Source organism: Carcharodon carcharias, chromosome 8 (assembly GCF_017639515.1).
Source record: "Carcharodon carcharias isolate sCarCar2 chromosome 8, sCarCar2.pri, whole genome shotgun sequence".
Lineage (NCBI taxonomy): Eukaryota > Metazoa > Chordata > Chondrichthyes > Lamniformes > Lamnidae > Carcharodon > Carcharodon carcharias.
The window spans coordinates 35,134,503-35,153,848 of NC_054474.1; the positions used below are offsets into that span (position 1 = coordinate 35,134,503).

General features: G+C 42.8%; 1 protein-coding gene across 1 annotated transcript in view; it reads left to right on the top strand.

The window, feature by feature from the left end:
- The window catches only part of LOC121280791, a 137,432-nt gene that overhangs the window by 32,310 nt on the left and 85,776 nt on the right, over positions 1–19,346 (top strand). Inside the window, exon 7 of the mRNA XM_041193003.1 lies at positions 16,229–16,301. Within this exon, the coding sequence (XP_041048937.1) occupies positions 16,229–16,301 (73 nt within the window). The remainder of the gene's footprint in view (positions 1–16,228; positions 16,302–19,346) is intronic.

A 19,346-nucleotide genomic window follows, 5' to 3' on the forward strand; every position in this document is an offset into this window, starting at 1 on the left:
CTTTTCGGAACTATTCCAGATCAGGCATACTCCTTGGATGATCACTCTCACTTAAGGTTGAGAAAGACAGGCCTCACAGACTTAAATGGGTCTGAAGAACTGATTTAACTCTCCCCGAAGGAAAGGAACCATCAAAGAACACTTCTGTCCTCCAGATAGTCTTTTTAACAAGTTTTAGCCAGATTTTAACAACCCGGATATTTTAAGGGTCCAGGCATCTCTCCTCAACAATGTACCTCTCCGCTGAAGAGTATACAGAGATGGGTGTTCAAGTTTGGATAGAGAAGGCTACATGAGAAAATATATTTCTAAATTATATAAAAATTTATTAAAGAACCAGACATGCAATTCACTTTTCATGGCAATTACAACACTGAGAGTTCTAGAAAAAGAAGTATAACCTTGGCCTGAATTTTCCCATTGGCGATTTGGGGGCGGGGCCCGCTCGCCGATGGGAAAATGATGCGGAATGATGTCAGGAGGAACCCCCTTTAAATGTTTAGGAAGGCGGGCGGACAGCGAAATCAGCTGTCCGCCCGCTGACCTGTCAATGACCAATTAAGGCCATTGACAGGCTAATTAATATAATTAAAGACCTGCCCGTCCAACCTTAAGGTCTGGCAGGCAGGCCAGGAGCCTCAGCGGGCTTCTGATAAAGCATGAAACCTCATCCACTGGCAGGATGAGGTTTCATGTCCGTTTTTAAAAAGCCTAATAACGTTTATGTCAATTTTATTAACATGTCCCATCTCATGTGACATTGTCACATGAGGGGGACATGTTACTAATTTTTTAAGTTTTCTATTTTTTGACTTTTCTTACCTGTCACTAATCTTCCTGAGACAGCTCAGGGAGCAGTGCGCTCTTTCATGCACATGTGCAAAAGAGCGCACTTTGGCAGATGGGGAATCCCTCCCCTCCCCCCCGCACAGGAAGCGTATAGTGCTTCCCGTCGGGCAGCCTGCTGGGTAGGCCTTAATTGACCCGCCCACTCAAAATGGCGGCGGGCCTCGTTTCGGTGGCGGGGCTCAGCTGTCCGCCTGCCATCCGAGGGCAAAATTCTGCCCATTGTTTCAGTAGACAATCCAAGACTTATTAATGTTACAGAAAGATATTTAAGAACAGTGTGATGAGCACAGAGGGCGCAAAATTCTTGAACTGCATTCAAGAGAACTTTTTAGCTAGCACATAAAAGCCCAGTGAGAGATAGGGGCACAATACTAGATTTAGTCTTGGGAAATGAAGTTGGGCAAGTGGATGAAGTAACAGCGGGGGACCATTTTGGAGATAGTGACCATAGTATAGTTAGATCTAGCATCATTATGGAAAAGTGCAAAGATAGAACAGGAGTAAAAGTTCTAAATTGGAGGAAGACAAATTTTACAAAGCTAAGACGTGAATTGATAAGAGTGGACTGGATACAGCTATTAGAAGGAAAAACTGTGTCAAATCAGTGGGAGGCATTCTAAGGTGAGATTATACAGGCATAGTGTAAACATGTCCTCACAAAGAAAAAGGATGGTACTGCCAAATCTAGAGCCTCCTGGTTATCCAAAAACAGACAGGCCAAAATAAGGCAGAAAAAGAAAGCTTATGACAGTCACAAAAGACTTATTACTGTAGAAAGCCTAGAGGAGTATAAAAGGTACAGGGGTGAAGTAAAAATGGAAATTAGAAAAGCAAAGAGAGAATATGAAAAAATATGGACAAGTAAAATCAAAGAAAATCCTAAGATGTTTTTCCAGTACATTAAGAGCAAGAGAATAACTAAGGAAAGGGAGGGCCTATCAGAGTATAGTGCATAGTAATCTGTGATGCAGAAGATATGGGCAGGGTTCTCAATGAGTACTTTGTCTCTATCTTCGCTAAGGAGAGGGATGATGCAGACATTCTAGTTAAAGAGGAGTGTGAAATATTAGATATAATAAGCATAGTAAGAGAGGAAGTAGTGGAAGGACTGGCATCCTTGAAGGTGGATAAATCACTAGGGCCAGATAGATTGTGTCCCAGGCTGTTGAAGAAGCCAGGGAGGAAATAACGGATGTTCTGAGGATTATTTTCCAATCCTCACTAGATACAGATGAGATCCCAGAGGATTGGAGGCCTGCAAACATTGTACCATTGTTTAAAAAGGGTGTGAGGGATAGGCCAGAAAATTATAGGCTGGTCAGTCTGACTTCGGTAGTGGACAAATTATTGGAAACAATTCTGAGATACAGGATAAACTGTCACTTAGAAAGGCACAGATTGATCAGGGACAGTCAGCATGGTTTTGTTAGGGGAAGATCGTGTCTTACTAACTTAATAGAATTTTTTGAGGAAGTAACAAGGAGGAATGATGAGGGCAGTGCAACGGATGTTGTCTACATGGATTTCAGTAAGGCATTTGACAAGGTTCCTCATGGCAAACTAGTCAGAAAAGTGAGATCTCATGGGATACAGGGGAAGGTGGCAAGTTGGATCCAAAATTGGCTCAGTGACAGGAAACAAAGGGTAATGGTCGATGGATGTTTTTGTGAATGGAAAATGGTTTTCAGTGATGTTCTACAGGGCTCAGTGTTGGGGTCCTTGCTATTTGTTGTATATATTAATGATTTAGACTTAAATGTGGGAGGCATGATTGGGAAATTTACAGATGGCGGAAAAGTTGGCCGTGTGGTTGATTGTGAAGAAGATAGCTGTCGAATCCAGAATGATATCAAGGGCAGAATCTTGTGGTCGGCGAGCAGGGGCGGGGTGGGGCGGAACTCCTGACACCGCTCCGCGTCGTTTCCATTTTCAGGTCGGCAGGGGCACAGCCGAATCAGCTGTGCACCCGCCAACCTGTCAACGGCCTATTGAGGCCATTTAAAAAGTACTTAACATAATTAATGGACCTGCCCGTCCAACCTTAGGGTTGGCGGGCAGGCCGGGAGCCCTGGCGGGCTTAAGTAAAAGCATGAAACCTCATCCACAACCTCATCATTCTTAATTTAATAAAGGTTTCAGTAAAAGTGATGGACATGTCCCAACTCATGTAACAGTGTTACATGAGGGGACATGTCAGGGAAATTTTATTTTCATCTCTTTAACATTTTTAAATTTGGAGCTGATCTCCCTGAGGCAGCACTTAGCCTCAGGGAGATCAGTACGCTCTTTTGCACGCATGCCCTCACCCCCCCACCCCCTCCCCCCTACCCCGCCTGCACAAGGAGCGCATAGAGCTTCCTGGCAGACATCTTGCTGAGCGGGCCTTAATTGACCCGCCCACGTAAAATGGTGGCGCAACCGCAATCAGGGGCGCCAATCTGAGGTGCACCTATTCGTGCCCACTCCTGCACTTCCCCCCCAATGGGGGGGAAAATTTTTCCCCAATGGTTTGGTTGAGTGGGCAAAGAAGTGGCAAGTGGAGTTCAATCCGGAAAAGAGTGAAGTAATACATTTGGGGAGGGCAAACAAAGAAAGGGAATACTCAATAAATGGTAAGTTATTGAGAGGGGTTGATCAAGTGGGAGACCTTGGAGTGCATGTCCACAGGTTTTCGAAGGTGGCAGGACAGGTGGACAAGGTGGTCAAGAAAGCATATGGAATGCTTTCCTTTATTGGCCAAGGTATTGAATGCAAAAGCAGGGATGCAATGATGAAAACTGTATTCAACACTGGTTAGGCCAAAGCTGGAATTTTGTATGCAGTTCTGGTCACCACATTGCAGGAAGAACATAATTGCTCTGGAGAGAGTACAGAGGAGATTTACAGGAATGTTGCCAGGTCTTGAAAATTGCAGCTATGAGGAGAGATTGGATAGACTAGGGCTGTTTTCCTTAGAACAGAGGAGGCTAAGGGGGTGACCTAATTGAGATGTCCAAAATTATGAGGGGCCTAGATAGGGTAGACAGGAATGACTTGTTTCCCCTAGCTGAGGGTTCAATTACCAGGGACATAGATTTAAGGTGATTGGTAGAAGGATTAGAGGGGACATGAGGAAAAACTTTTTTACCCAGAGGGTGGTGAGCGTCTGGAATTCACTACCTAAGTTGGCTTTTGAGGCTGAAACGCTCAACTCATTTAAAAGTTACTTGGATCTACATCTGAAGTGCTGTAATCTGCAAGGCTATGGACCAGGTGCTGGAGGGATTAAAATGAGTGGCTAGTTTATTTATTCTCTTTTTGGTCAGTGCAGATATAATGGGCTGAATGGCCTCTTTCTGCACCATAACTTTTCTATGGTTCTAAGGTATCTACCAACATTTAAAGTAGCATTTATCTTAAATCCCCAAGTAGAATGCTACAGAATTTGGTGAGATACCTCCATCCCAAGGAGAAAACGATCATCACTACACTACAGCAGGATTTAACTTGAGAGACGCTGGAGTGAATCCAACAAATCTAAAACTTTTTCTGTGTGGTTCTAATATTTACACCATAAAGGAGCTGAACCAGCAAGGAGCAGGTTAAGCACTTGTGCTGGACAACATCCTAGTTTTAATCAACATCCTTCAAGCAAATAGGATACAGGAGTGCAGATAGTGGCCACTACACTCAGTTTCCACCATTCAGTTGACAAGCTATTTAGGGTCATACTTAAGGTTATTTGTTGTTAGATTGTGGTATTTTATAATTTACCAATGTATTGCTGAGGTGATGTAGAGGCCCATTCCTGCTTTTTCAGAACTGCCTTGTGTTAGAAGATTTATCATATTCTAGGTCACAGGATGTTGTTGTCCTTGAGCATACAATTATGTCTAGGCATGTTAATAAACTGCTTGAACCTTTGTCCAACATATGAACTCGGCTTTTCATTTTTAATCTCTGCTTCATAGGTGAATCACTTCCTGAAGCTCATAACCCCTTATTTATATCTGGATTCTCTTATACTCAGTATTTATAGCTGCATTCCTTCACATATTGTTCACTTCTAAATTATAACAGTACTTCCCTTCCACCTTTCTTTCATTCCTCCTTTCCTCTCTTTCTCTCTCCTTTCCTTCCTCCCTTCTTCCCCTTCCTTCCTTCCCTCCATTCCCCCTTTCCCCTCCACCCCTCCTTCCTTCCCTTCCTCTCATATTATTTATTTCAATATCTTGTCTGTTGTTTAGTTGAGGTGTGTTAGACCTAAACTAGTCAATAATCATAGTTCTGTTGAAGGGTCATGAGGACTCGAAACGTCAACTCTTTTCTTCTCCGTCGATGCTGCCAGACCTGCTGAGTTTTTCCAGGTAATGCTGTTTTTGTTGATAATCATTCTTTGTTTACTTCACTGCATAATTCTGCACAAATAATCCATGGCTGGCTTTTAACATGGCCATAATGATGCTCAGAGAACTGCTAAATACAGTCAAGTAGACCAAACTCACTTACTACTGGTATTGCACCTGTTCGCTCTCATCTACTCTAAGACAAAATTATTGGAGAGGAAGTAATTGCGACACATTTTTGGTGATGGACTGTGTGAGGCCACTAGAGGGAAGTAAAGCTTCAATTTATCTAAGTTATACGAAACCTACAGCAATTTTAGAAGGAAAGAATTTGTGCTCACATAGCACCTTTCAGGTCCTTGGGATATTTCAAAAAACATTATAGCCAATAAATTGCTCTGAAGTATATACACTGTTGTTCATTTCCAACTAGTGCAATTTTCAAAGATTGGCGCAGAAAACAATCCTGTGGCATCACACGTAGAACCGATTTTCCTGTTTTTGTACACTTAGCCAGTATACTCTGAACACCCAGTATATCCATAGACCAGCTATCCCAGGATGTAAATAAATCACATCCTTTGGCACCGAGCTGAGATTGCCAACCCTCCTAGATTGCCTGAGGGTCTCACAGAATGGAGAATAGGCCTCTCAGCCCAGGAAATCTTCACGCTTTAAATTTCCTGCCACAGGAACCTCCCTCCTTCTGTAACATACACAGAACCGCAGAGAAGTATCTGATGTCACTCTTACCCAGCAAACCCTCCAACCCCAAACTCACCTAACAGGGCAGAGAAAGGAAGAATTGAATTGCAGATGGGGTCTCAGGAGAAAGCTTGCTGATTAGGGGTCAGGGAGACTAAGTGTGAGGGGTCATTGTGGGGAAGAGCCTGGGGATCAGGGGATGGGTAAGAGATTTTGGGGCGCTCGAGCAGTCAGGAGAGAGAGGCATACAGAAAGTGGGAATGGCACAGAGAGAGGAGCAGCAGTAAGGAGTGAGTGAAACAAGGAACTTTTATGCTTGGTAAATAGAGATTTTCTCTTATGAGTGACTGGGGGAGAGCCAATAGGGAAAGAAGGAAGGTTTTCACACTGTAGGTTATCAGGCTGTTGAGTTCTTCATCACAATCGGCTATTGAGGTGTGGGCTGGAACAAAGACTAAAGGAGAAAGGAATAAATATTTGAAAAGAAGGAATATAAAATGTTAAACAAAAACAGAATTACCTGGAAAAACTCAGCAGGTCTGGCAGCATCGGCGGAGAAGAAAAGAGTTGATGTTTCGAGTCCTCATGACCCTTCGACAGAACTTGAGTGAGTCCAGGAAAAGGGTGAAATATAAGCTGGTTTAAGGTGTGTGTGTGTGAGGGGTGGGGGGAGAGAGAGAGAAGTGGAGGGGGTTAGTGTGGTTGCAGGGACAAACAAGCAGTAATAGAAGCAGATCATCAAAAGATGTCACAAGCAACAGAACAAAAGAATACATAGGTGTTAAAGTTGGTGATATTATCTAAACAAATGTGCTAATTAAGAATGGATGGTAGGGCACTCAAGGTATAGCTCTAGTGGGGGTGGGGGGAGCATAAAAGATTTTAAAATATTTAATAATAATGGAAATAGGTGGGAAAAGAAAAATCTATATAATTTATTGGAAAAAATAAAAGGAAGGGGGAACAGAAAGGGGGTGGGGATGGAGGAGGGAGCTCAAGACCTAAAGTTGTTGAATTCAATATTCAGTCCGGAAGGCTGTAAAGTGCCTAGTCGGAAGAAGAGGTGTTGTTCCTCCAGTTTGCGTTGGGCTTCACTGGAATAATGCAGCAAGCCAAGGACAGACATGTGGGCAAGAGAGCAGGGTGGAGTGTTAAAATGACAAGCGACAGGGAGGTTTGGGTCATTCTTGTGGACAGACCGCAGGTGTTCTGCAAAGCAGTTGCCCAGTTTATGTTTGGTCTCTCCAATGTAGAGGAGACCACATTGGCAACAACGAATGCAGTAGACTAAGTTGGGGGAAATGCAAGTGAAATGCTGCTTCACTTGAAAGGAGTGTTTGGGCCCTTGGACAGTGAGGAGAGAGGAAGTGAAGGGGCAGGTGTTGCATCTTTTGCGTGGGCATGGGGTGGTGCCATAGGTGGGGGTTGAGGTGTAGGGGGTGATGGAGGAGTGGACCAGGATGTCCTGGAGGGAACGATCCCTACGGAATGCCAATAGGGGGGGTGAAGGGAAGATGTGTTTGGTGGTGGCATCATGCTGGAGTTGGCGGAAATGGCGGAGGATGATCCTTTGAATGCGGAGGCTGGTGGGGTGATAAGTGAGGACAAGGGGGACCCTATCATGTTTCTGGGAGGGAGGAGAAGGCATGAGGGCGGATGCGCGGGAGATGGGCCGGATACGGTTGAGGGCCCTGTCAACGACCGTGGGTGGAAAACCTCGGTTAAGGAAGAAGGAGGACATGTCAGAGGAACTGTTTTTGAAGGTAGCATCATCGGAACAGATGCGCCGGAGGCGAAGGAACTGAGAGAATGGGATGGAGTCCTTACAGGAAACGGGGTGTGAGGAGCTGTAGTCGAGGTAGCTGTGGGAGTCGGTGGGTTTGTAAAGGATATTGGTGGACAGTATATCACCAGAGATTGAGACAGAGAAGTCAAGGAAGGGAAGGGAAGTGTCAGAGATGGGATCACATGAAAATGATGGAGGGGTGGAGATTGGAAGCAAAATTAATAAATTTTTCCAAGTCCCGACGAGAGCATGAAGCAGCACCGAAGTAATCACTGATGTACCGGAGAAAGAGTTGTGGAAGGGGGCTGGAGTAGGACTGGAACAAGGAATGTTCCACATACCCCATTAAGAGACAGGCATAGCTGGGGCCCATGCGGGTACCCACAGCCACACCTTTTATTTGGAGGAAGTGAGAGGAGCCGAAGGAGAAATTGTTCAGTGTGAGAACAAGTTCAGCCAGACAGAGGAGAGTAGTGGTGGATGGGGATTGTTCGGGCCTCTGTTCGAGGAAGAAGCTAAGGGCCCTCAGACCATCCTGGTGGGGGATAGAGGTGTAGAGGGATTGGACGTCCATGGTGAAGAGGAAGCGGTTGGGCCCAGGGAACTGGAAATTGTTGATGTGACGTAAGGTGTCAGAGGAATCACGGATGTGGGTGGGAAGGGACTGGACAAGGGGACAGAGAAGGGAGTCAAGATAATGAGAAATGAGTTGTGTGGGGCAGGAGCAAGCTGAGATGATCGGTCTACCGGGGCAGTTCTGTTTGTGGATTTTGGGTAGGAGATAGAAGCGGGCCGTCCGAGGTTGGGCGACTATCAGGTTGGACACTGTGGGAGGAAGATCCCCAGCGGAGATGAGGTCAGTGACAGTCCTGGAAACAATAGCTTGATGTTCAGTGGTGGGGTCATGGTCCAGGGAGAGGCAGGAGGAAGTGTCTGCGAGTTGACGCTCAGCCTCTGCGAGGTAGAGGTCAGTGCGCCAGACAACAACAGCACCACCCCTGTCAGTGGGTTTGATGACAATGTCAGGGTTGGACCTGAGAGAATGGAGTGCAGCAAGTTCAGAGAGAGAGAGATTAGAATGGGTGAGAGGAGCAGAGAAATTGAGATGACTAATGTCGCGCCGACAGTTCTCAATGAAAAGATCAAGAGAAGGTAAGAATCCAGAGGGAAGGGTCTGTATAAAATAATAAAATATAAAATGTTGGATGGGATTACAGGAGAGTGCTCCAGGTACTCAGTGGTCTCCTGCTGTGCTGTAATCTCTATCATTCTATGAAAGCTCTCCTTTCTTCACTCCAAACCCAGGTTGTTGCTGAGTTGTGTTTACGACAAAGGGCCCTGTGATATCACTGAGCCTGCTACAGTTTTTGTGATCTATTGTTTGCTTCGGGTCCGTTTGTGTGCCAGCCAATTTTGGCACATGAAATCTAAGCCCTGTAAGGAGCCTTTGATCAAGGCTCCCAGTTCAGAGCTGTCACCTTCACATTTGCATGTGTTCCCACATGGCAAGTGACCATTGGAGTACTGGAGGATCGGTGATGCATATAGATCTCTACACCAGGGAGAGTCAATGGCTCCAGGAAAGGAAAAAGATCTGTATGAGTAAGTTCACTTGAAAACTGATCATAACAGAACAGTGTTTATTCATTTACATTTTGGGTCATGTCTACAAATGTGACTACCCTGGGTCTGGGTCATTCTTGCAGACAGACCGAAGGTGTTCTGCAAAGCGGTCACCCAGTCTGCGTTTGGTCTCTCCAATGTAGAGGAAACCGCATTGGGAGCAATGAATGCAGTACACTAAGTTGAGGGAAGTGCAAGTGAAATGCTGCTTCACTTGAAAAGAGTATTTGGGCCCTTGGACGGTGAGGAGAGGGGAAGTGAAGGGGCAGGTGTTGCATCTTCTGCAATTGCATGGGAAGGTGCCGTGGGATGGGTTTAAGGAGTAGATAGTGATGGAGGAGTGGACCAGGGTGTCACAGAGGGAACGATCCCTGCGGAATGCCGCCAGGGGGGTGAAGGAAGATGTGTTTGGTGGTGGCATCATGCTGGAGTTGGCAGAAATGGTGGAGGCTGATCCTTTGAATGCGGAGGCTGGTGGGGTGATAAGTGAGGACATCGGGGACCCTATCATGTTTCTGGGAGGGAGGAAAAGGTGTAATTGCCTGTCAACAAGAAGATTGTAGTTGGACCTTGACAATGTAATTACTGATACATTGACAGATATGGGGATTGAACCTATGCTGTTGTCGCCATTCTGTACCACACTTTAGCCTTCTAAGTTAACTGACCCTCTTGCATTTATATAGTGCCTTTAAGATCCCAAGGTACTTCACAGGAGTGTTATCCTTCAAGATTTGAAGGAAGAACTTTATGGAGGGAATTCCAGAGCTTACAGCCTAGGCAGCTGAAGACACAGGCACCAATAGTGAAGTAATTAAATTCAGGAATGCAAAAGAGGCCAGAATTAGAAGAGTGCAGATATCTTAGAGAGTTGTAGTGCTGGAGAAGGTTGTAGGGCTGGAGATCAAGAGGACTGAGGCCACAGAGGGATTTGAAAAAAAGGATGAAATTTGAACCAGGATATCCTGAAGATGTGGAAGGCATAAATCTAAGTATTTATTTCAGAAAAAAACATGATAAAGTATGATGTAGTTATTTTTAACTACTGCGTCATGTATGATACTTGCACTGAACTGAGTCAAGGAGAAAGATTACAGAATTATGGAGTTGACATTTACAATTGTGAACAGGAAGGAAAGATTGAAAAATTGGATGCTTACCAGAAAATAGTTCATTTTCAACAGCAAGTCATCTGAATAATCACAGAATTTTTGAAATGATTTTCTCTTTAAAACTACTGCTCACTGTAGTTCCTCAACTACACCTTTTAAATCTTTTCCTTGGATATCCTGTACTGTAACATAACGTTCTAGATTCAACTGATAGTGTATTGTTCTAAACTAATGCGATACTCTTCCGCATAATGTACTGCTTAAGGTCAGTGTGTAACTGTAACATAACATGCTGTCCTAGGTCAGTGCTATGACAGATAATTAATTTTTATGTCATCTTTACCACATAGTATAACGTGCTATTCGAAAACACTGATGCTTTGCAGCATTAACATACTGAGTAGATCAATGTGATATTATTAACATAACAGCTTTTTTCAGCTATTTGATTTTTAAAGAAACTCCTGCCAGTGGAAGCCCTTCATTGGAGGGTCAAATCTTCTCTTCGACAAGGGATCCTCATCTTCGTAAAAAGAGGGATATAAGTGTGTAACTCAATAAAGCAGAGTTTCCCAAACTGTGGGTCACAACCCCCAGTAGGATCGCGAGATGAGATTTTGGGGGTCACGAGCTGTGAGGCAGCAACAGCTGCCGTGGAGCTCAGATTTCTGACAGCTGTGAGGCCCCTTTAAATCCTTGCATTTTTTTCTATTGGTGGGTGTGGCCTAATGGACTGCTCTCTGAGACCTGATTGCTGCTGCTAAAAGTGCCTGTGAAAAGGTTCATTTTTTTTGTGGAAACCTGGCCTTTTCAGCTCTGCCAATGCTTAACTATTGATCCAGCCTGCCACCCAATCAAAACCTAAAGCCCCCACCCCTGCTCAGTTACTGAAGCCTCCCCCTGCCCCCACTCAACATCTTTTGTACCCGCTAATTTTCACTCTAGGGTCACATGAAGTCTGAGGCATTAAAATGGAGTCACACTGGAAATAAGTTTGTTAAGCACTACAATAGAGAAATTATTCAGAACTGCTTACTTTTATTAGAAAACACTCTTGCTATAATGAATTCAAGGTTCTGTGTCATTGCAATTTATGTTGTTGTAATTTACACAGAAATAATAACCCCACAGGTCCTGCGTTTACAAATGACAATATTTTTTAATGCTGTATTTTATTGGTCATAGACAGGCTGGTGCAATGAGCAGACACATGACAGATGAAATTCCTTGCGGAAAACTGTGAGGTGATACATTTTGTTAGGAACAATGAGGTGAGACAAGGCAAGCTAAATGATACAATTTTAAAGGACATGCAAGGAGAGACCTGGGGGTGCTTGCGAACAAATCTTTGAAGCTGGCAGGACAGTTAACAAAGCAGTTAATAAAGCATATAGGGTTCTGGGCTTTATTAATAGAGACATTGAGTACAAAAGCGAGGAAGTTATGCTGAACCTTTATAAACCACTAGTTCGGCCCCAGCTGGATTACTGTTTGCAATTCTGGGAATCACACTTTAGGAAGGGCTGGAAGGTTTTGAAGAGGGTACAGAAGAGATTTATTAGAAAGGTTCTAGTTGAGGGATTATAGATACATGGATCGGCTGTAGATGGTTTGGTTTGTTCTCTATAGATCAGTGAAGGCTAAGAGGAAATTTGACAAATGTGTTTACTATCATCAAAGGGTCAGCTAGCTTAAATAAAGAGAAACTGTTTCCAGTGGCTGAAGCATTGGTAAGGAAAGGTCACAAATTTAAGCTGACTGGCAAAAGAACCAGAGGCATCTTGAGAGAATCCTTTTTTGCCCAGTGATTGGTAAGGATTTGGAATACACTGCCTGATTGGATGATGGATATAGATTCAGTATTAGCCTTTGAAAGGGAATTCGATGAATATTTGAAGGAGAAAAAATGCAAGGATATCCAGAGGTTTGGGACTAACTGGATTGCTCTTTGAAAGAGCTAGCATTGATTTAATGGGCTCATGACCTCCTTCTGTGCTGTACTATTCTATGATTCTATCAGTTATATATTTAGGCAAACTTAAAGGGCATTTAATCACTGACTAATATGACAAAAGGTTTTCCATGGTGTTTGTACACGGATATAAAGACCATTGCTCATGGTATTTATGATGGTGAAGCTATGGGGGTCACAAATTCAGTTCTGGTTCAAATGGGATTCCAAATCTGATCCAGTGTGAGACAACATCCAGGGGGGAGACCGGAGTCAGTGGAAAGGGTATAGAGTTTGTGGCAGGAGCTGAAGATGGTGGATACCAATGTTTACCTATAGAAAAATGTGGCTTATTCAAGGCTGGGTATTAGTCCAATAATTGAGCAGTACTGATGCAGTTGTTATTGCCCCCAGCTGGGGTTACCCCTGGACAATCCTGATCCCAAAGTGGAACCCAGCTTGATAAATCCTAACTTTTATTTGTTTGTGTAAATATGTGGCGAGTAGCTACTGAACAGAGTCACAGGAGTCAACTGATGAACTTTTTTACAAAAGAATAAAACATTTATTCAACAAGAAAAGATGAATTATATTACAATACTCCTTCACCAACAGCTATACCTTTACAGATGTATACAGATTTGTAAGGATAACACAAGTTACAAAAACTATCTTATACTTTAAGGTTCACAGTAAATACAGTCCACGTAAACCTATGGCACTCTGTGGTCAGACACACCACATCCCGAAACTAAGTGACAGATGCCACCTCAAACAGATGCTATGGATCTTTCCTCAACTCCTCCCAGATGCTTATCACACCATGAGCCAACCAGTCTCACTGAATTCCATCCTTTACACAAGGGTTTCCAATCTCCACTTGCTAAGACCTAGCCTTGGAATCTTCTCCCAAACTGATGCTTTCTTTCAGATACCTTCCATAAGGGTTCACCTCCAGAGTTTCGAACTCTCCTTCTGATGTTCCTCTTCCCTGGGTCACCACATGCATTCAAACTGTCTTTCATGCACTCGCTCTCACCAACTCAGCCTTAACAGTACACCACTGCTTCACATACCCATAGCAAAGAATTACAGACGTTCAGTTGTCTCTTTGAACCTTCTTGCAAGCTGTTCTCACTTTAAATCTGATGCCTTTCTCTCTCTGCCCCTCACTCTTAACTTCAATTAACAGGACCTTTTCCCACGTTCCTGTCCTTCCTTTGACTACAAGGTCTCCTTTGGACTTTCCCCTCTTCTGCTCTGCTGGATTTTTGAGGGTTTTCTTCACTTGGGACCTTTTTGTTCTTTTGGGAAATCTGCAGTTCCCTCTCCCAGTGTCTGGTCTCTGTAGGGTTCTGGCTTCAAATGAACTTAAAACAGCTGTTTCTTTAGTTCTGTGTGTATGTATGTGGGAAGAAACTGCCATCTGCCCCCCACCCCCCACCCCCCACCCTTGGTAGGCAACAGCACTATTCTTTCTACTCTTGTGTGTTTACTTTTACTTTATAGGGGTCGTAAACTCCTCATTAGAAATGCAAGCAGCCTTTTAAAGTGAAACTAAAACTCCATTTGACCTTCCTAAACACAGATACAGAAATACAAATCAAGCTTAAACTTCAAAGCTAAAACTCATTCCTAACACCTAAAAATACAAATATAAACTTATTTAAACTATCTCTATTTTCTAACACAGTGGGAAGGTCAAGCATTATGATGTAGAGATTTGTCAGCATATGAGTAGAAGATGACTACAGGTCTGTGGATGATTTAGGAAAACCACAGCACGTGGATGAGGAAAAGCAGGAGCCATGGATAGATCCTTGGAGGAGTCTGGCAGTAATAGCATGGGACAGGATCAGAAGCCACTGATATAGATGCTCTGGCCACAATCGGATAACTAAAAGTGGAAACAAATGAGGCAGTCCCAGCAAGCTGAAAAATGCAGGAATAGGGTTTGTCGAGGATAGTGTCATTTACTATTTCGAAGTTTGCACAAGGTTGAAGAAGGAAAGGAGGGATAAGTCACCATGGTTACAGTCACAACACATTTGTAACTTTGCATAAGATCATTTTAGCCAGATTAGAGATATTGAAATACTACGGGAAAGATAGGCACAGATTTGGGATGTGAAAAGATATTGAAGGACTTTGATGAGGAAAAGGAGACTGGAGTTGGGGCAGAGAAGTTTGTAAGTACAGATTAGTCGTGGGTGATTTTTTTGACGGAGTGTGGTGATGAAAATAATTTTGAAAGGGAGACAGTAGCTGAAAGGGGGTAACCATTTACAATTTCAGCTCGCATGGTGACCAGAAAGGTTTGTCAGCTAGTTAGGTGGAAGGAGGAGCATCAGGTGATTCTTGTGGCTGAGGTGAATTAATTAAAGTTATGTAGGGGCAAGACGAAAGGGAAAAGCAGCAAGCATAGCTGAATGGCCGATTTCTATCTTGGTGACAAGGAAGTCTATGAGTTCCTCACTTGTTGGAGATGAGGGGAATAGGGAGGAAGGTTTAAGGAATGCTTAGTAGTGGAGAAAAGAAGCCAGAGTTTATCTTTGCTCTCCAGAGTGATCCTAGATCCTGGATTAAAGAGGATGGGGATAGGGATCATTTGGGGGGAATAACCAAAATGTGAGATAGTGGAGGTTTTGTGGGGACAAGGACACAAAATGTTTCAGTGAGGGAGTGATTAATCAAACTGATGTCTGCAGAGGTATTGTGAGGTAAATGGAGAGTCAAGGCTACACAATGGCAAATTTGAAAATGTAGTTGTAAGTGAATTGGGAGAGAGGTTTTTTCAGAAAAATCACAGTAGGAAGTGGAAGGGGTTGGAGTGGCTCAGTGAGTAGCTTACCTGTCTCTAAGCTAGAAGGCCTCAGGCTCAAGTTCCATTCTAGGACTTTGTTGGCCACAAAAGAACCCAACTGTATTCGCTGGTTTGTAGTATGTTTGTATATCTGACTTACCTCAAAGCAATGCAGAGATGACATTAGTTCTAAGTCTACTACAGGTTTATTTACAGTCCTTTAAAGTATCTCAGCAGTTACAGGATTTTTACACACATGTTCACAACCTAGTCTTCTCATCTCTTCTGGAAGCTTCTGTTTATTTTAGCTCTCAGAGTAGGGGTTGGGGTGGGGGGTGGGGTTGGGCTGAAAGGGCATCTGGCTGTAAGACCACCAGCCAAATCCAAAAATGATGGTTGATATGAAGGACTGATCAACCAGCATTGTGGTGACCCCAATTAACATGGGGAAAAGCTGAAAGAGAAAGGAAGAAAAGTCACAGCAGGAAGTGAGTGAGGAAATGCGAATGGTAAGCAATACAAAGATGTAGTCAGGGAATGGCCTTGACAGTAGTCCTGATCACCAACAAGGTTATATCCAACCATATCACCTACCAAAGGTTTACTATAGAAATCTGTAATGTCACCTGCTCCTCTCAATAGGATTACTGCCTTGATTCACTTAACTTTTTAAACAAAATAGACAACTTCTATTTCTTTATTAACTACTTGAATCCAGTGGACAAAGTATTTTCATTATTTTGTCCTGTTTTTGTGGAGTGACTAAAGTAGAAATGGAACTTCTTCTGTTAGAAGCAACAAGCTTGATGCGATAAATACAGGCCTTTCCAAATACTGTATTCTCTTTTATTAGTAAATGGATGAGATTTTTTTCAGCATGTTCCTTGATCCTACTGAGCAAGTAACAAATAAAACCACTGCACCACATTCTTTGGTGACTAAATTAGTAAAACATCGTAATGGATTAATAATCTAGCAGATGCTAAGTAGGACACTGGGGAACACATTTTTCCTGTTTTATGTAGCTATGTGATAAAATATCCAGATAAATAATGATTTAACCATCTATTTCAGGTTTTAGTTGAAGAAGGACCAAAGACTTGGTACAAATCAATGTTTGAAAACGATTACAATGTACTGAAGGCAGGTAAACAGCATTTCACTCTGTCATATTTACATGGAATTAATATCTAATACAAATATATGGTACAATGTGACCCCGCCAGTCCAGAATACTTGGAACCAAATCATTTCTGAATTTTGGAATTTTCTAGATTATAAAATTACTTTAGATTTTTTTTGTTCTTTGATAGGATGTGAGATTGCTGGCAAGGCCAGCATTTGTTGCCTGTCTCTAATTGCTCTTGAACTGAGTGACTTGCTAGGCCATTTCAGAGGGCAGTTAAGAGTCAGCCACATTGCTGTGGATCTGGGAGTACATGTAAGCCAGACCAGGTACTGGCAGCAGATTTCCTTACCTAAAGGGCTTTTAAAACATTCAGTGTAAGTCGGGGGGCCAGGGGTGGGGTGGAGTGGGCGGGCGCAGACTCGATCGGCACTCCTGATTGGGTCTGTGCCGCCATTTTACATGGGCAGGCCAATTAAGGCCTGCCCAGCATGACGCACACCTGGAAGCGCTGCGCGCTCCCTCTGCGGGCTAAGTCGAGGCCTGTGCTCTTTCGCACATGCATGCGTAAGAACGCAGAAATCTCTCAGGGAGATTAGTTTAAGTTTTAAAAATTTAAATAAAGAAAAGAAAAAAATTAAAGACATGTCCCTTTATTTGACAGTGTCACGTGAGCTGGGGCATGTCAATGAACTTTAATGAAAAATTTGATTTAATTTATAAACCCTTCACAAAACCTCATCCTGCCCGTGGATAAGGTTCCATGAAAATTGCGAAGGCTGTCTGGTTGGATGGGCAGCTCAGTTAATTAGTTTAATTCATATTTAAATGGCTTTAATAGGTCTTTGACAGTTCGGCGGGCGCGCAGCTGACTTGGGTGCGCACCCGCCAAACTGAAAATCTGAATGATGCGGGGTGATGTCGGGACACCTGCCCGATGTCACCGCACATCATTTTATGCGTTGGCGAGTGGGCCCCTCCCCTGCTCGCCGACCTGAAAATTCTGGCCATGGTCGCCATTACTGAGACTAGATTTCAATCTGCTTTTTTTTCAATTAATTGAATTGAAATTTCATCAGCTGCCATGGTGGCAATTGAATCCATGTTCCCAGAGCATTAGCTTGGGTCTTTGGATTATCAGGCCAGTGACATTACCACTATTACACCACCTCCCCCTAACCACATCTAACTACAAGTATGTGAACACCATAGATAAGTATTTATCTGCAACATAAAACAGTGATAAACCATTATAAAGCAGTAATAAAAAATGTTTTTACTTATCCAAATACTGTACCTGCCATGCTTCTGCTCCCAAAGTACAGGACTAAAACAATGCCACAAGTCACTTGGGTCTGCTCAAAAAACTCCTGGACAACTGGTGTTTCAGAACAATAAATGCTTGTACTAGAGAGGTTAGACTGTATATAAAAAGCCTTTAGCAGCTGTTACCAGGAAGACTTGGAAAAGCTTAATTTTGTAATATATCTATGTGTATGTCAAGAAAAATGCTGTGTATATTCTGTTACTGGAATCCTAGACTGGCATTCATGCATTTGATAAATTACTATTTCAGGATAATCTTTTCCCCTTTATATTGTTGTTTTTATTAGAATGTTTTGAAATGTGAAAATACCGATTAGATTTTACGGGAGGATTAGTATAGATCTCGCCTACATTGCTGGCTGTATTATGCTATCTGAAAAATCATGCAGAAGCACAGTGATTTATTTGTGTGCTCAGTTGGAATGCACTGTCAGTCTTGATTTATGAACTTATTTCAAAAAGTGGGAAAAAATTATATGCAGTCCCCGCCCCACATGATTACTATTGCATGCGTGACCATTGGGTAAGGATAGAATCGTGGTTCATTGTCATATCTCCCAAAATTGAATAACATAATAGTTAAGATGGGGAAACTTATACTAATCAATATTAAAATTCCAGGTACTGTTTTTGTTCTTTGTTTAAATTTCCCCCTACCTTTATTTTCGTGTCCTCAGCTAAGTTTAATAGATTTGGGAACACCTTTGTGCAAATGTCAGCTAAAGCTGGAATTTGACCTCTGACCTCTTTGCAAAGAGGTTAAGCAATCTATCATTATAGTTAGCAAACCAGCTTGTTCTGCTCGCGTCTTGAAGGGACATCATTTATCACTGACAATGAAGAGCAGCCACTTTTATTATGATGTTTACAATGGATCAGACATCTGTTGTTTTTCTTCATAATAGACTTTATGTAAATAATTTTAGAGGGCTTTATTTCTGTGATTAATGTAAATTGATTATTGTTTTGAGTGCTGGATGGCCATTTGAAATACATACATTCTATGCTTTGTAGTTATATAAGATGCCTTTGAATTCCTTTTTCTTCTCTGATCTCTTTAGCTACATTTCAGAAAGCTGTGCATGGCCAAGCACTATCTATGGTAGAGGGAAATACTTTTACCCAGTTGTTTCAAATTGCTAACACAGTAATTGTCTATTTCAGCTGGGAATTCAGGGTTTTCAGAGTAATGTTCATGACGTGTCTATTCAGAAAGATGTAACTGTTTAAAAATGTGAATACCAGGCTGCAGTAAAGACACAGAGTTATTTGTTATTCCTGACTCACCAAGGGGATATGAGTCTGTTCCACCAGGCATTTCAGCCTTGGTGTCTGGAGCTGGTGTTAATTGACAATGTCACGGTCAGAGCCTGACTGACAAAAGAATAATCTAGCGCGTTTCCCAGTTCACCCGTTCTCTGTTTCACTGTGTTGCCATTTGGGTAGAGGCAAGAAGCATTCACGCAAGGACACATATTGTTTACATTAAACAGAGAATTGTTAACAGTTCCCTGACATTCATGGTTTTGAAAGGAACACTGTGGAATTACCTGAAGTATTTTAATCTGCTGGAGCTTGGTCTTGCTTCTGTTTAACTTCATTATTAATAAACTTGATACACAGTGTAGTCTGGCAGATGTAATTTGTCAAAGTGTTGAACGTTCATAAAAATACCTGGAAAAACTCAGCAGGTCTGGCAGCATCTGCGGAGAGGAACACAGTTAACGTTGCGAGTCCGTA